Source organism: Leptidea sinapis, chromosome 15, assembly GCF_905404315.1.
Source record: "Leptidea sinapis chromosome 15, ilLepSina1.1, whole genome shotgun sequence".
In the NCBI taxonomy this organism is placed as follows: domain Eukaryota; kingdom Metazoa; phylum Arthropoda; class Insecta; order Lepidoptera; family Pieridae; genus Leptidea; species Leptidea sinapis.
Genome location: NC_066279.1, coordinates 13,399,742 through 13,414,337, shown reverse-complemented (window position 1 = coordinate 13,414,337; position 14,596 = coordinate 13,399,742). Strand labels below are relative to the sequence as shown.

The 14,596-nt window shown below is 34.0% G+C and overlaps 2 protein-coding genes across 6 annotated transcripts in view; one reads left to right on the top strand and one right to left on the bottom strand.

Annotated features, from left to right (window-relative positions):
• LOC126968314 (uncharacterized) overlaps window positions 1–14,596 on the top strand; it is a 512,088-nt gene that overhangs the window by 361,790 nt on the left and 135,702 nt on the right. The gene's annotated exons all lie outside the window — the stretch shown is intronic.
• The window catches only part of LOC126968328 (cuticlin-4), a 104,445-nt gene that overhangs the window by 69,725 nt on the left and 20,124 nt on the right, over window positions 1–14,596 (bottom strand). For all 5 annotated transcript variants that reach the window (XM_050813289.1, XM_050813287.1, XM_050813288.1 and 2 more), the window contains one exon: window positions 2,266–2,343. In XM_050813289.1, coding sequence (XP_050669246.1) covers window positions 2,266–2,335 — 70 coding nt within the window. In that variant the 5' untranslated portion in view covers window positions 2,336–2,343. The remainder of the gene's footprint in view (window positions 1–2,265; window positions 2,344–14,596) is intronic.

Genomic DNA, 14,596 nt, shown 5'->3' with positions numbered 1-14,596 from the left:
ATTGACGCGTTATCAATAACAAAAGCTACTGTGGATCCCTAAACGTGGCATTAGCCTGTTTGAACAAAAATACAAGTCGGGAGAACGAATCGAGGTGCGCAGACGCCGCCGTGTCAACGACCCCGCGTGCCTTGTCCGTTAGTATGAACATCTTGTGGTCATTTTCTATTCTATACATTACTTGCCAAAAACAAATTAATATTTGACTAGATTCGCTTAGATATCTACATACAAAATAGTAAGTTTGCCAGTTACAACAATTAATATATCTAAAAATATTGTATATTTACATAAGAACAGAAGTAATAAGTAATATTTCATTGGCGTGACAATACAAAAATCTAAAAAAAATATACCTCGTGGCTATTTTACGTTTGTAGAAAGATAAATATTTTTATAAAGAAGATATTAAATAAAACCAATGAAAATATTATTTTAAGTTAGATATATAACGTCAATTTATATATCATTAAATTAGTTTTATTTAATTAGACAAAAATATTTTTTTACAATTCATACATATTGGAATTTATTTCATTCTCGTCTATTAGCTGATTCCAAGAGGCTTCCATGAGGTTTTTGGTAGCTGAAGTGTGATACAAAAGGTCTAATTGACTAACTAACACCGAATATTCACTGTGGTAGGTAATTATTTTTCCACTTCAACTTAACTTAAAAACTTAACTTCCTAACACAGTTTACATAACTTTGAATTTTTGTAACGAAGATCACAATATAGATGATTTAAAACTCAAAATTCAGAGCGGTACCACTTATTGATCAAAGCTGTGCCGTACTCATTTGTTTAAAATATATACATATTATTATTATCTACTACACACACACATACGCATTCACACCCACACACAAACATACACACAGAGAATATGAAATAAAGGAGGTAATTGTTCTGTAATACAGGTAGTAGTAAAACTATTGTAAAATAATATTGTCAATATGAGTAATCTATATTGGTCTTAAGAATTATGTTTTTTTATTATTGTTTATATAATTACTACAGCTACAGCGTTACGCTGTTGATTAACAATACATAAATAAATAAAAACTCAGCTGTATAGTCTTGTATTCAGTACTATTAAATAAATTGAAATACCCGAGTTTATTACTTATTTCATCAATCATTGGACAGTGACTGCACCGTCTAATATTTAATGTTCGAAGAAGTGAAACCATAAACACGGAGCGCATTATTTCGAACAGATTGGCGATCAATCAGCGAGTTTTATTACCCGGTTACAATATCTATGGTCGATGACGTCACACACGGTGTGCAAAACAAGCATCACTTGAATATAATTATTACGAATTAATAAAAAAAACAGATTCAATTTGTCAGTAACTCAGTATTATAGATTGATGTAAAATTGTTGTGTTATGATTCTGATTATTATTATAATAATGATAAAAAATCATTGATAGACAGTTAGTTATAAAAAAAGATTTTAGTTTTCTGGTACAACTATTATAGTGACACAGAACAACAGAAGCCGCAGAACTGTTAACAACAAAAGTCAAAACGTTACAATGAAAACTTCAAAACAAAGCAGTGATAGCACGAAAATATAACTAGGTTTATATTATACCTAGTCTTGCCATAAACACTGAAAGAAAAACAAATTTTAATATCGCAAAAAATTATACAATGTATTGGCGCCAAAATGAGTAAACTCAATGAACAATCAAACGTATAAAAATGACAGATTCCAAATTCAAATATAATATTTTGTTTATTTTTAATTGTAACAGTATTTATGGCCAGACTAATATATCATGATATGAACCTAACGGTATTGAATCTGCAAGCCGTACTGACTGCAATAGGGCGAGCGCCAGGGGGTGAAAGGGAAACGGGAGGGGGCATTTTATCCAGCGAGTTCCAGAGATAATAGGATCGTGTAGTACTCTGTCAAGATCTGTTCAAGATCGCCGGACGATATGGTCAATATCGCCGGAGTAGGATGGATGAAGGCAGCGCAGGACCGATCGTCATGGCGATATTTGGGGCAGGCCTTTGTGGAGCAGTGGACGTCTTCCGGCTGAAATGATGATGATGAGTACTCTGTCTACCATTCGAACTTCCCAATTGTAAGATCGCGTGTGAAACAAGAAATCGCAACGATAAGAAGCGATTGAATCCTGTCTAGGGCCTCTGTAACTGTAATTCTTACTGCCCTTCAAACCGGAACATAGAAAGTGCCACCTCACATCCCACTTGGTTGAACAAAATACTTCTTTTGGACTCACCTGTCGTGGAGGGAAGCTGTTTGGACCTCGCAGTCACGAAAAACGCCGCAACCAGTAAAGTACTCCACATGATTCAGTCTGAAAAGATACATTTAATTAATATTCCTGTTAAAATTTGACTTGTAAACAGTACGTCAATGCTCATAAAACAGCAATTCCTGCTTATAAATAAGAAGTAGGCTTTCCCATATTTTTGTATGCTGCAGAGACGTGGGCTTTGCGACAGGTTGAGAAGGAGAAGATTGATGCGCCTGGAGATGTGGTGCTGAAGGAGGATGCTGGTAGTTGCATGGATCGACTCTCGCACCAAAGTCTCCATTCTCCAAGAACTTGGCATAAAATAATGCCTTTCGGTGTTAGTACAGATCCGCTTTCTTAAGTTCTTCGGACGTGTCTCCCGGCGCGAGAGTGAGTCCATTGAGCGCCGTGTCGGGCAGGGCAAAGTGGAGGGCACCAGAGGGAGAGGAAGGTCACCCATACGATGGATCGATCAACCTAAGTCTGCTGTGGGTGGTCCATTGAACGAGTGTACGAGACTCGTGGGACTAATTACTTCGTGATGACCACGACCGCTACGCCAAGAGTGTACCGAAGTAGATTTTTTTTTATTTGGAGTCTCTCTGCATATTTTGCAGCATTTATCACGGAGAGTGTGCGTAAGTTTTCCTAAGACGAATTTAAAAGACATTAAACGAAAATTTTTATATTATTTAAAACTTTAAAGAAACATTTTGTTCTATGAAATATATCTAATACGTTTTTTTGTAAAACTAGATAATAATATTATGTACTAAAGTTTAATGCTAGTATAACTATAAAAGTAACTAAACACTTAAGCAGGATTTTTAAATTTATAGTTTTTTATGTATTTATTATGTTTTACCAACCATATCACAAGCGTGGTAAAAACAATTCCCGTTCAATTAGTTTTCACTACCATTGCATTTATGTTTAACCGGGCATGCATAGTTTCTTATATTATTAAGGTGGGTAGATCTAAAGGTTAACATAAGTAATTAATTCAAACAAACAAAAAGGGATCCATATTTTAAAGCGTCTTATAAACGTACATATGAATTAGGTACGTGGCGGGCGAGGATCGATGATCCAGGGGATCTGTTGTGAGAGCCAATATAATATAGATTCACCGATGCTTTTTAAGGCCCTAATGAAAATAAGGGACGAGACGAGTAGGATGTTCAGCTGATGGTAATTGATACGCCATTCCCTTTACAATACAGTGCCGCTCAGGATTCTTGAAAAACTCAATTATTCTGAGCGGCACTACCATTACGCTCCTCACCTTGAGACATAAGATGACGTTAAGTCTCATTTGCACAGTAATTTCACTAGCTACGGCGCCCTTCAGACCGAAACACAGAAATATTTTTATATTTCTGCTGTGAAGCAGGCGCCCATAATCTAGCCGACATCCTGTGCAAAGGAGCCTCCCACTCGTAGATGGATATAATAATGTAATGAGTTTAATACGAGGTAATAACCTGACGTCACATCGACGTTTTGTTACAGTGTGCAAACCAAGCATCACTAGGATATTATTATTAATAAATATACAACGATTTATTTTTTCAGTATTATAGATTGATGTAAAGGTTGTTAAGTTGGGCTTTGATGTTAATTATTATTGATTACAAAGAGTATATATTTTTCTGACAGAACTATAATAGCGACACAGAGTAACAAAAAGTACAGAACTACAAACTAACAACAAAAGTCAAAACGTAACAATGACAAATTCAAAAACAAAGCAGTTATAGTACGAAAATATCATTGACATGTACCTAACAGTAATGAAACTGCAAAGCGTACTGACGCAACTGGACGAGCGCGAGGAGGTAAAAGGGAAACGGTAAAGGGAGGGGCATTACGTTCCAGCGAGGTCCAGAGATAAGATAGACGTGTATTTATTTATTTATTTATTTGGAAACAAATACAGATACATCCTTAAACATAAAGTAGATAAAGTAAAAATAGAAATATGGACACAAGGATGTCTCCTTAAACAGTTTCACTAAGTACACTTAATATTTAAATTTACACTTACATTACACTTAGTTGCAGACAACCAGTTGATAAGTAAATCTAACATAATGCATGGTAGACATTGTTACAATTTAGATGAAATTACGTGATTTCTAACTTACTCTGTTTGTGCCAGGATTTGTTTTATTCTGAGTTTGTAAGTTTTAGAGGAACACGAAAACATATCTACATCATTAAATCTAGAGTTATGGAGAGCAAACATTCTGTGCAGTGGCGTACGTATACCAGTATTTGTCCTGGTTTTTGAGAGATGAAATAAATTATTAGAGCGTGTAGCACGGGCTGGTATATGAAAATCGATTAACTGAAGCAATTCTGAGGATATGATTTCACTCGTACATATTTTTCTCAGAGTGACTAATTCAATTAAACTCCGTCGCTGGCTTAATGAAAGAATATTAAATTGTTTTAAGAGATTCTTGTAGTGGTTTCGACGTCCACCCAAGCGAAAGTTTAGGATACGCAAGAATTTCTTTTGTATCATCTCGACCTGATGGTCATATACCTTATACAGCGGATTCCATATTGGGGTGACATATTCAAGCTGAGACAGCACAAGTGTTCGAAAAAGACACATATATGTATCTTTATTTTTAAATGCCTTAGAGACGCGTGTAATAAAGCCTAACATACGATATGCATTATTCGCTATGTGATCAATGTGGTCATTAAGTGTCAACTTGGCATCAAGGTATACCCCAAGATCACGAATACAGGTAACTGTTTCAAGTTCTTGATCGCCTAGTGTAAATCTCGTTTCAATTTTATTTTTGTTTTTCGTAAAAGAGATATGCTTACATTTAGTGTAACTTAAAAATAGTTTGTTACTTTTGCAATAGACATCTAACCTATTCAAGTCTTCCTGCATAAGCAGGACATCATTGAAGTCAACAATATGGGAATACAATTTTAAATCATCTGCATATAATAAAAACTTACAAGACTTAAAGCAATCAGAGATGTCATTAATAAAAAGTGTGAAAAGCAATGGACCAAGTATAGAGCCTTGAGGTACGCCTGACGTTACGTTAACTGTAGGGGAGATGAAACCATTAATAACTACCGATTGTACTCGGGCACTTAGGTAAGCAGCAAACCAACGCAAGAGGTTACCTTTTATACCGTTGTATGATAATTTTTTTAGTAACAGTAGGTGGTCCACCTTGTCAAATGCCTTTTGGAAATCTGTGTAGACTGTTTCAATTTGGTTTTTATTGTCAAGGCCTTTAAATAAATAATCAGTAAAAACAAGAAGATTTGACAAAGTAGATCTGCCAGCCACGAAACCGTGTTGCTGTTCTATGATTGTGTGTTTTAGCTTTGTGTATACGACTTGGTGTACCAATTTCTCAAAAATTTTTGGAATAGATGACAGTATAGAGATCGGACGATAATTTGCGACTTGATTTTTTGCTCCTGCTTTAAATATAGGCGTAATATAAGCTATCTTCCAGATACTAGGAAAGTAACCAGAGGATAAACATTTATTAAAAATAATTTCCAAAGGAATAGATAGCGTTTTGCAAGTACGCTTTAGAAAAACCGGATGAATGTTATCAGGACCGGCGCCTTTATTGGGGTCGATATTTTGGAGTGCTGCTAAAATATTGGGTCTGTGGAGACGTACATTGTCAATTAGCGGAGTATGATCGGCGTCGCAACTTATATTTTCAAATTGGTCAATACTATATGCTCCATCGAAACCGGGTTCAAAGACTGAGTGAAAATATTTAGAGAACATATCAGCTATGAATTTAGGATCATCAGATTCGACACCGTCATACCACATTAAGCGAGGATAACCTGAGTTAGACTCTTTTAAAGAAGATGCATATTTCCAGAAAAATTTAATATTATTCTTCAAGGAGTTTTCAACGTTGTTAATGTACTTATTATGACATGTAGTAAGAAGCAATTTAACTCGTTTACGTAATAGTGAAAATTCCTGATAATCACGCAGGTTTTTGTAAGATTTCCAACGGGCCCATATTTTGAGTTTGCGTTTTAAACATTTTATTAAAGGTTTAGAGAACCAGGTGGGGAATTTAGATGAACTAATTTTGGCAAAAGGAACATGAGAGTTGATGATTATTTGAATTTGTGTGTAAAAGACATTCACGGCTTCTTCGGCTGAAAGAGAAGATAGGAGAGAAAACCAGTCCACTTCTTCTATTGCGCTGTTAATTAGATAATAGTCTGCTTTATAATAATTCCTTTTAATGTTAGCAATACAGGGCATAATATTATTATTTAAAGTATTTATACTACACGATATGTCCAAAGGTGGGTGATGAGGTACCGTATTGAGCAAAGGATCATCTGAACGCTCGATACGGTTTGTTAAAGTAGATAATACTAAATCAAGGAGTCTTCCATTTTCATTTTGAATATTATTGGTTTGTCTTAAATTCATAAAGGACATAGTGTATATTAGTAGTTTAGATGGCTCGCACCCGGTGGAGAACAATAAAGTGTCTTGACAAATGGAAGACCAGTTCAGATGAGGTAAGTTAAAGTCTCCAATTATAAGAAAATTTTGGTAACGTGCACTAGAATATACATCGTGAAGTTTATTAAAATATTGGTTATATAAATTGTTGCTAGCGGCCGGTGGAACATATAACACATTTAATAACAGTCCGGAGAGTAAAGGAAAGTATATATATATCTCTTCTAAGTTCTCAGCTTCAATATCAGGTATTCGGATAGCCTTTAGATATTTCCTTACCATTACTAATACGCCCCCTCCCCCTTTTTTACCAGACAGTGCCAGATTTCTATCACGTCGAAATAGTACATAATTATTATCATTATGAATTTCCTCATCTCGAATTGAGCCAGTTAACCAGGTTTCTACCAGTATAATTATGTCATAGTCGCAAGATAGCATATTGAGTCTTAATTCAGAAAGTTTGGTTTTAAGCCCTCCACAGTTTTGGTAAAATATAGTAAGGTTATTTGAGTTCATTTTTTAAGAAGTATATCATTTTCATAAATATTTTTAATTAATAATAATACGTTAACAATTCTTTTCAGTAGATAGTGTGCGTGTTCCTCCATGTGGTGAATAATTATTATAATATATGAATCAAGTGTTTCTAATACAGTACATGATGTGTAGATGATTTTAAAATATTGTGGCAATAACAACCTTATAATAATAAAATTAAAACATAAATTAAACACCGTAAAAAAGGAAGTATAGTTGTAAAAGCGTACATAAATTAGTATCCCGGGACATAAAGTGAATTCTAATAAATAAAATTTGTACATTTTTCTTTCAGCTGATGTACATAAGCAATACATTAAATCATATTTAAGCTTAAGTAACCGTGTATCGTCATCACCTGAGTCTTTCCATAGCACGTATATAATTTTAGGTAATATAAAGAACAAAACGTAATAGTTTGCAGTGACGATAAAAAACAAGAGATATAAAAGGTCTACCAATAAACATGTGATAATAATTTGTAGGAGTCATGATATTTTGGCTAAATCATCAACGCATCGCACATGAATTATCCTTGAATCATCTTTCTTACGTAGTAATATATTACTATTTCTTACCCATACATATTTATAACCCTTTTCCTTAGCTAATGTGCGAGTCTTACTAAAAAGAATTTTGTTTTTAAGAGTTAGGTGTTCGTTTATAAAGAAGCGGATATTGGTGGTGGAAACGGCCGCGGCGGCACTTGTTGGTGTACCAAACAGTTGAGCCGTCGTAAGTGACCTTCGCGATCGCGCTGCACCGATTAGGTCGTCACGTTGCCGTCGAGTTGTCAGTTGCAATATAATGTTCTTGGGGCGGGTCGTGGGTAGGCCTGGAGCCACGCGGTGCACGTTCCTAATATCACTATGATTTAACTCGACGCCTAGGAGCTTACTAATTTCTAACGACAATTGTATTAGATTTTCGCCTTTCCGCTCTGGTATGTTTTGTATCTCGACGTTACAGCTACGAGAAGCCTGGTCGAGCTCATCAAACTTTGTCGTCAGTAAATGTAGGTCTGTGCGAAGCGCGTTATTTTCTTGCTTCATATCACTACCTAATGCTTCATTTGAATGAAATGAGTGATCCCTCTCCAGTTGCGATAACCGTTCATCCCAAGAGTCCATACGCTGCTCGAGCTTGTTAATATCATCTCGAAGTGCTTTAGAAACTTCCAAAACAGCCGAGCTGATGTCTTCACGCAGTTGCTGCCTGAAGCTCGCCAATTTAGTGTCTATGTATCGGGTGAGGGTCTCGGTGTCAACATTCAAAACCGATGACGATATTATACCTCCTTTAGGTGAGATGGATGTTCCTACAGCACTAGTATTCTTTTTACCCTTGCATGTAGGACACTTCCATTTAATTTTGTTCATGGGTAATATCTTTTTGAAGTCCGTTTCAGTAAGTTCCACGCAGTAATAATGTGTACTCATACTACATAAAGAGCATTTAATAGTATCCTTGTCGTTAAGATTTTTTAAACATTTAAAGCAATCCATGTTCAAATATTTATGGTGATTGTTTATTTGTAGAAAAGCCACGAAATACTTTTTCGTGAAATATTGTTCAAGTATATCAAATATAAACTTTGAGGGTAAGTTAAAATAAAAACGCCACGCAAGATTTGTCGTCGCTTATACGTTTTGTTTGTGTTGTCACTTTATACGAATTATAAAGTAAAATAAATGATTAAAAACACTTACAGAGACTGTTTATATATAGATATTTCACAGAATAATTGTAGGTGAATGATTGCACTTGTGTTTTTATCACTAAAACTCGTAGTTATCACTTTAACTGAATTATTTTTAATTTACTGGTTGATCGCAATGTTTCGTGTGTGAGCGCGCGTTGACAAGTGATGTACAGTATAACTAATAAGTGTAGTACAGTATAACTTAATACGTAAGTCCTTCCCTACTCTGTGGTAAAACTGATATGTTTTACAGGATAAATATTCATTTAACACAGTGACCTACATAATCAAAACGTACTGCACATTATAATAACTGTACGTGCTCATGGTATTTAAAAGTAATTTAGTTCAAATAATCAGGCTCGTAGAACTACGAGACCAGTGTATCTAACTTGGTCATATTACGCAACGATAACTTAGGGACTGTTCACATTTATTCGTTATTTTTCGTATCAGTCCCCGATTCTCTGATTAAGCAATTTTAATGTTAGCTAATAACTGAAAAGAATTTGATAGACGGTTTTATTAAAGTTGAAAACGCACTAAGATATACCAAGTTAAATGTAGCAAAATAATAAGCATAGAATAAAGACGCTTTTTATTATTAAAATAATAATAAATTAAATTATATTATTTCAGATGCTAAGAATTATATAATTGAGCTAAATTGTTTTTTATGGAAAAGGAGGACAAACGAGCGTACGGGTGTTAAGTGATCACAGCCGCCTACATTCTCTTGCTACACCAGAAGAGGCACAGGAGCGTTGTCGGCCTTTATAGAAGATCCTCCCGAAATCACCGTACAAGGAAGCTTATTCTACAGCTTTGTTGTATGTGGACAAAAGTTTCTTGAAAACCACACTGTGGAGGAACGCCACCCATCCAGATGGTAATATAAAGTCTACTGTAAACATAATATTCATTCTGCTTTATTGGCGTAGCAAAACAAACATGGCTCCTAAATATTAACAATAATGACAGAATTCTTCGGCTTTAGAGGTTACATTGGCTGTGGTCTTTTTCATATTTAAGAATTTTATATACCATGGGTTATATTATCATCGGTGCGATAAGAATAGCTGTAGCTTTGACAAAAAATCATGAGTAATTAATTTATAAAAAAAACTGCGTTTAAAAAAACCGACTTCAAAACCTGAAAAGAATAAAATAGCTAATAGGTAGCACATACAAATAAAAGTTTTTTATTAATATTAAAGGCAAAGGTTTGCATAAGAGGTGTATTAAATAAAATTTTTAGTTACTTATTATATTCTTTACAGTTTTTGATGTCGGTTTTTTTAAATGTAGTTTTTTTATTTTTTACGTTTTAGTGTCAGTTAATAATAATATATAATCAACCTAAATGAAAACTCCTAAAAGCCGTACACAGAAAACAATTATGTCATCCAGGTAGACGAAAATTTTAATATAAATGTTCATAAAATGAAAACTACTGGGCTATGTAAAATTTTTATGGGACCAAATGGCATCTATTTCGCATCAAACGTCAAATCATCGAAGAATTACGTAAATCGGATCATAAATCTCAGAGTAATCGGTGTACATACATAAAACAAAATACCGATTGAATTGATAACCTCCTCCGTTAAGAAGTCGGTTAAAAAGTCAGGGTTTCACTCTGGGCAATCACCTCCTACAAAAATTAACCGATCACAACCAAATTCACCAGGGGGAGGCTCCATTGCACAGGATGTCGGCTAAATTGTATGTACCACAACTGCCGTCAACAGTAATGTGTAAACATTATTGCGTTTCGGTCTGAAGGGCGCCGTAGCTAGTATAACTACTGGGCAAATGAGACTTAACATCTTATTTCTCAAGGTGGCTAGCGCAATTGTGGTGCCGCTCAGCATTTTTGTGTTTTTCAAGAATCCTAACCGGCACTGCATTGTATTGGGCAGGTGGTATCAATTAAAATCAGCTGAATGTCCTGCTCGCTTGTTCCTTTAAAAAAAACTTCAACAGCGATATAATATAATAAATAATCAAACTTGAATATAGTGTGTGTGTGTGTGTGTGTGTGTGTGTGTGTGATATACAACAATAGTATTCATTTATTTTAACTATACGGAATAAAATTGATTTTTGATAATTGACTTGCATTATTTTTGTCTTGGCTCCACTTAGATAAACCCTTAATCGTGTCACAACATAATCATAACAAAACTGTGCCAAACAAATAGATGTATTCAGACCCACGCTCGCTCTACTTTCCTCTCAGTTGTTCAAACAAATATGTAATACTTGCGGTGTGTACAAAACCTATTGTATTGCACCATTACAACTTCTAATTGTATTTAGTTACTAATTACAATTTTTGAAAACTCTACAGACTACATTATACTGGTATGTATGCCTCGTGTATATACCTACATATTATTACTCGTATAAACTTCATATGTGTAATAATGGCGATATATCTGCCATCAACATCTCTTTTTATATTTACACTAAATGCAGATGACACTGCATTTTTCTGATTAGCTTGAATGGATTGACATCCCTAATAGGCTATTCTTCGAAATTTTAAAATATATAAAATGATCGTAAAGATTCGATAGCCAACTGGTATTTTTTATTCCTCAAAATAATTCCACTTTAAATATATATAATTTTTTTTAATTTAAAAAAATTGTTTCTCGCCAAAAAGGGAGCCGCCATGATCGTGACGTCATAATAACATAAACAAAGAAACGTCAAATGTCCAGTTATGGATTTTTATAAACATAAAACTGACCTTTCACTGTCCCTATCGTTGTTGTGTTACTAAAAATATATTGTTTCTGCTATAGTGACGTCACAAGATGGTGGAGGGTGTTTTCGGTCACGTGACATACAGATAATAAAACTATGATTTTAATTATGAAAATATAAACCATTCTAATGTTTTTTAACAAATTAGTATTAAACCCGTATTTCTTAAGGTAAAATGTCTCTAAATAACAAACTTTCGAAATGTAAGTTTGATAGTTGAAACTGGCCTATTAGATCCACATAAAGGAACTCTACATTCATAGGCTTACAATGTATGACAAACGAAGTGTGCAAGTAAGAAGAACATCTCTAACGGTGATACAGCAAGATAGAAAACGTAAGCGGATCTATTGTTACTGTAACCAATTTTGATGGGCAAGTCGTAAAAAGTCAGCCACCCTAAGTATTAGCACATCAGTAACAAAAAAGAGATGACCAGTTCTTGCGTCATCACAACTATTATTCAACGTTTTGAATCACCCGTATAGTCATCATCTCATATGGGAGAGAAGTTGAAAAAGTGTCCATCTGTCTGTTGTAACTAACAGTACAAAAACCTTCTGCAATGGCGCTGGTGTAGGCACAGGGTATGGTATTTGTGTAGCAATTGTATGTAGATGAATTGAAGTATGCCTAGTTAAAATTCTAATATTATTTTCGACTAAAGTAGTTAATTATTAAAAATTTCAATAACTTACGTTGTACAGAACAATGTAGTAAATATAATCTTAAAGAATTACTATAGGGAAACGTGCACCTAGAGTGATTAGTATTATTTTATATTTGGTGCTTCTTTTAAGATTTAGATGTGGCACCACCCTAATTTAATGCAATTTGACGGACTATTTCTATGTTTTCACTATTTTTTAAAAGTTATTAACAACACGATTCACTTTCCTCTAAGGAAGTAGCAACTTTTTTCGAATCGGTCACTTTGACAAATGAGCTATCCAGTTTAGCTTGAAATAACACCTCATGGTACGAATGAATGAACGAACTAAATCAGTTTGCGATTCAGTTGATATCATTTTTGAAATTCAATTGACATCATTGCGATTTAATCAATTGATTTGACGTCAACCTAAATTATATAGCTCTGATCACGTCGTGGTACGAAATAGCAAAGCAGTTCATTTTAGGTTGTCAATTGAATCGCAATAAGAGTTCATGGTAGGCCCGCAGCTGCTCGCCTTATTTTCATAAAAAAATTTTACGTGAGTAAAGTCTGAGCAAAGTCTAAGTAGGCTCTATAGATCTCAGCCTTAGTTGTTTGACATTATCATTCATAAAAAAGCCTGGCTCATTATCCGTGTAGGTGATTTTTCACCCGGAATCCGGATCTACTAGTCATATTGTATTATGCAGTAGCATTTTTATATACTACTGTATGTAAAAATGCTACTGCATAATACAATATGACCTCAACCAGGTCGCACTCATACAGACAATCTGACATTTAATCTTGTAAGACCATAGTTCAATTTAGAACCTAACAATAAAAAAAATGGCGGCATGATTGAGTGTGATATTTACACTGCATATGCAATTCGTTTTGTCCACAATATATTAAAAAATTTAAATGTATCGTAAAAAATAAATTAACATCTAAGGCCTATTATAATGTTAACGATTATTTGAATGATAAAGATAGTTGGAATTAATGTTCTAAATTTTGTTAATTAATATTGTTATACTCATTTGAATGCTATTGTTTATAATACTTTTGTACTTCCTGACTTGCACTAAATAACTTATAAAGTTTTACAGTGAACAAAGATTTTTTGACTTTGAGTTTGACTATATTTTTACGTGAAATTTCGCAGGTTATGTTTTAGTATTCAAGCGAAATTTCTCTATCGACTTATGAGAGCAATTCTAGCAATGTTGTCACGATTTTCGGTTACGTGCCATGTTGTATTTTTCTATCAAAGTTCATTATGGTAACGTAAAGAATATATTAGTTTGAAAGTGATAAGATAAAAATACTTATTTGCATTATTTTTTTTAATATAAATCATATAATTTAATACGGTGTTTTTTCTTAAACTTAATCTACTAAATTTCTGTGATGTTGTAAACAGTAGAAAAATGATTTGTTATACATTATACTATGTGATTTCTTAGTATATGTAAAATAAATAAGTTACTTGAAATATACTAGCGTAACACGACCTGACAGCTCGATATTGCGTGAACAAATTTGTCTGCGTTAGCTAGTGGTAAGCTAATCTAATATTTAAAAAAATTAAGGAGCTAATTCCAAGCGTGACTGACAAGTCAACGCAGACAGATTTGTTCACGCAATATCGAGCTGTCAGTTCGTGTTACGCTAGTATAGCAAGAATACTGCAAGATGCAAACGAATCTAATGAGATTCGTTTGCATCTTGTAGTATTTTTGCTAGAGTTATCCCTCTGACAGGCTTTTTCTATGTCTCGGTTTTACTACTACTTATACTAACTAGTGATAATAAACTATGATATTATAGATTATAACACTAGAAATAAGGGATGGCTAGTAACTAATTCTAGTAGGCTTCATTAGATACATAATAGCTTTAAGGGTAAATGTGTACACTTTTATAATAAAGTCCCAGCCACTTTTCAGGCATTATGTATAAATAAATTTAAATGTTTTATAAAAAAAAGGCTTTGTCGTAAATCCTATTACTCCACAGCTGAATGTCTAAGAGATCGGACAGCCTGGGACTAGATTGTGATTATTTTATAGCGATAGAAATTAGTGTACAATATTGTATATTTTTATTGAAAAGAGCGCAAAAATAATAATGCTGGGAGAGT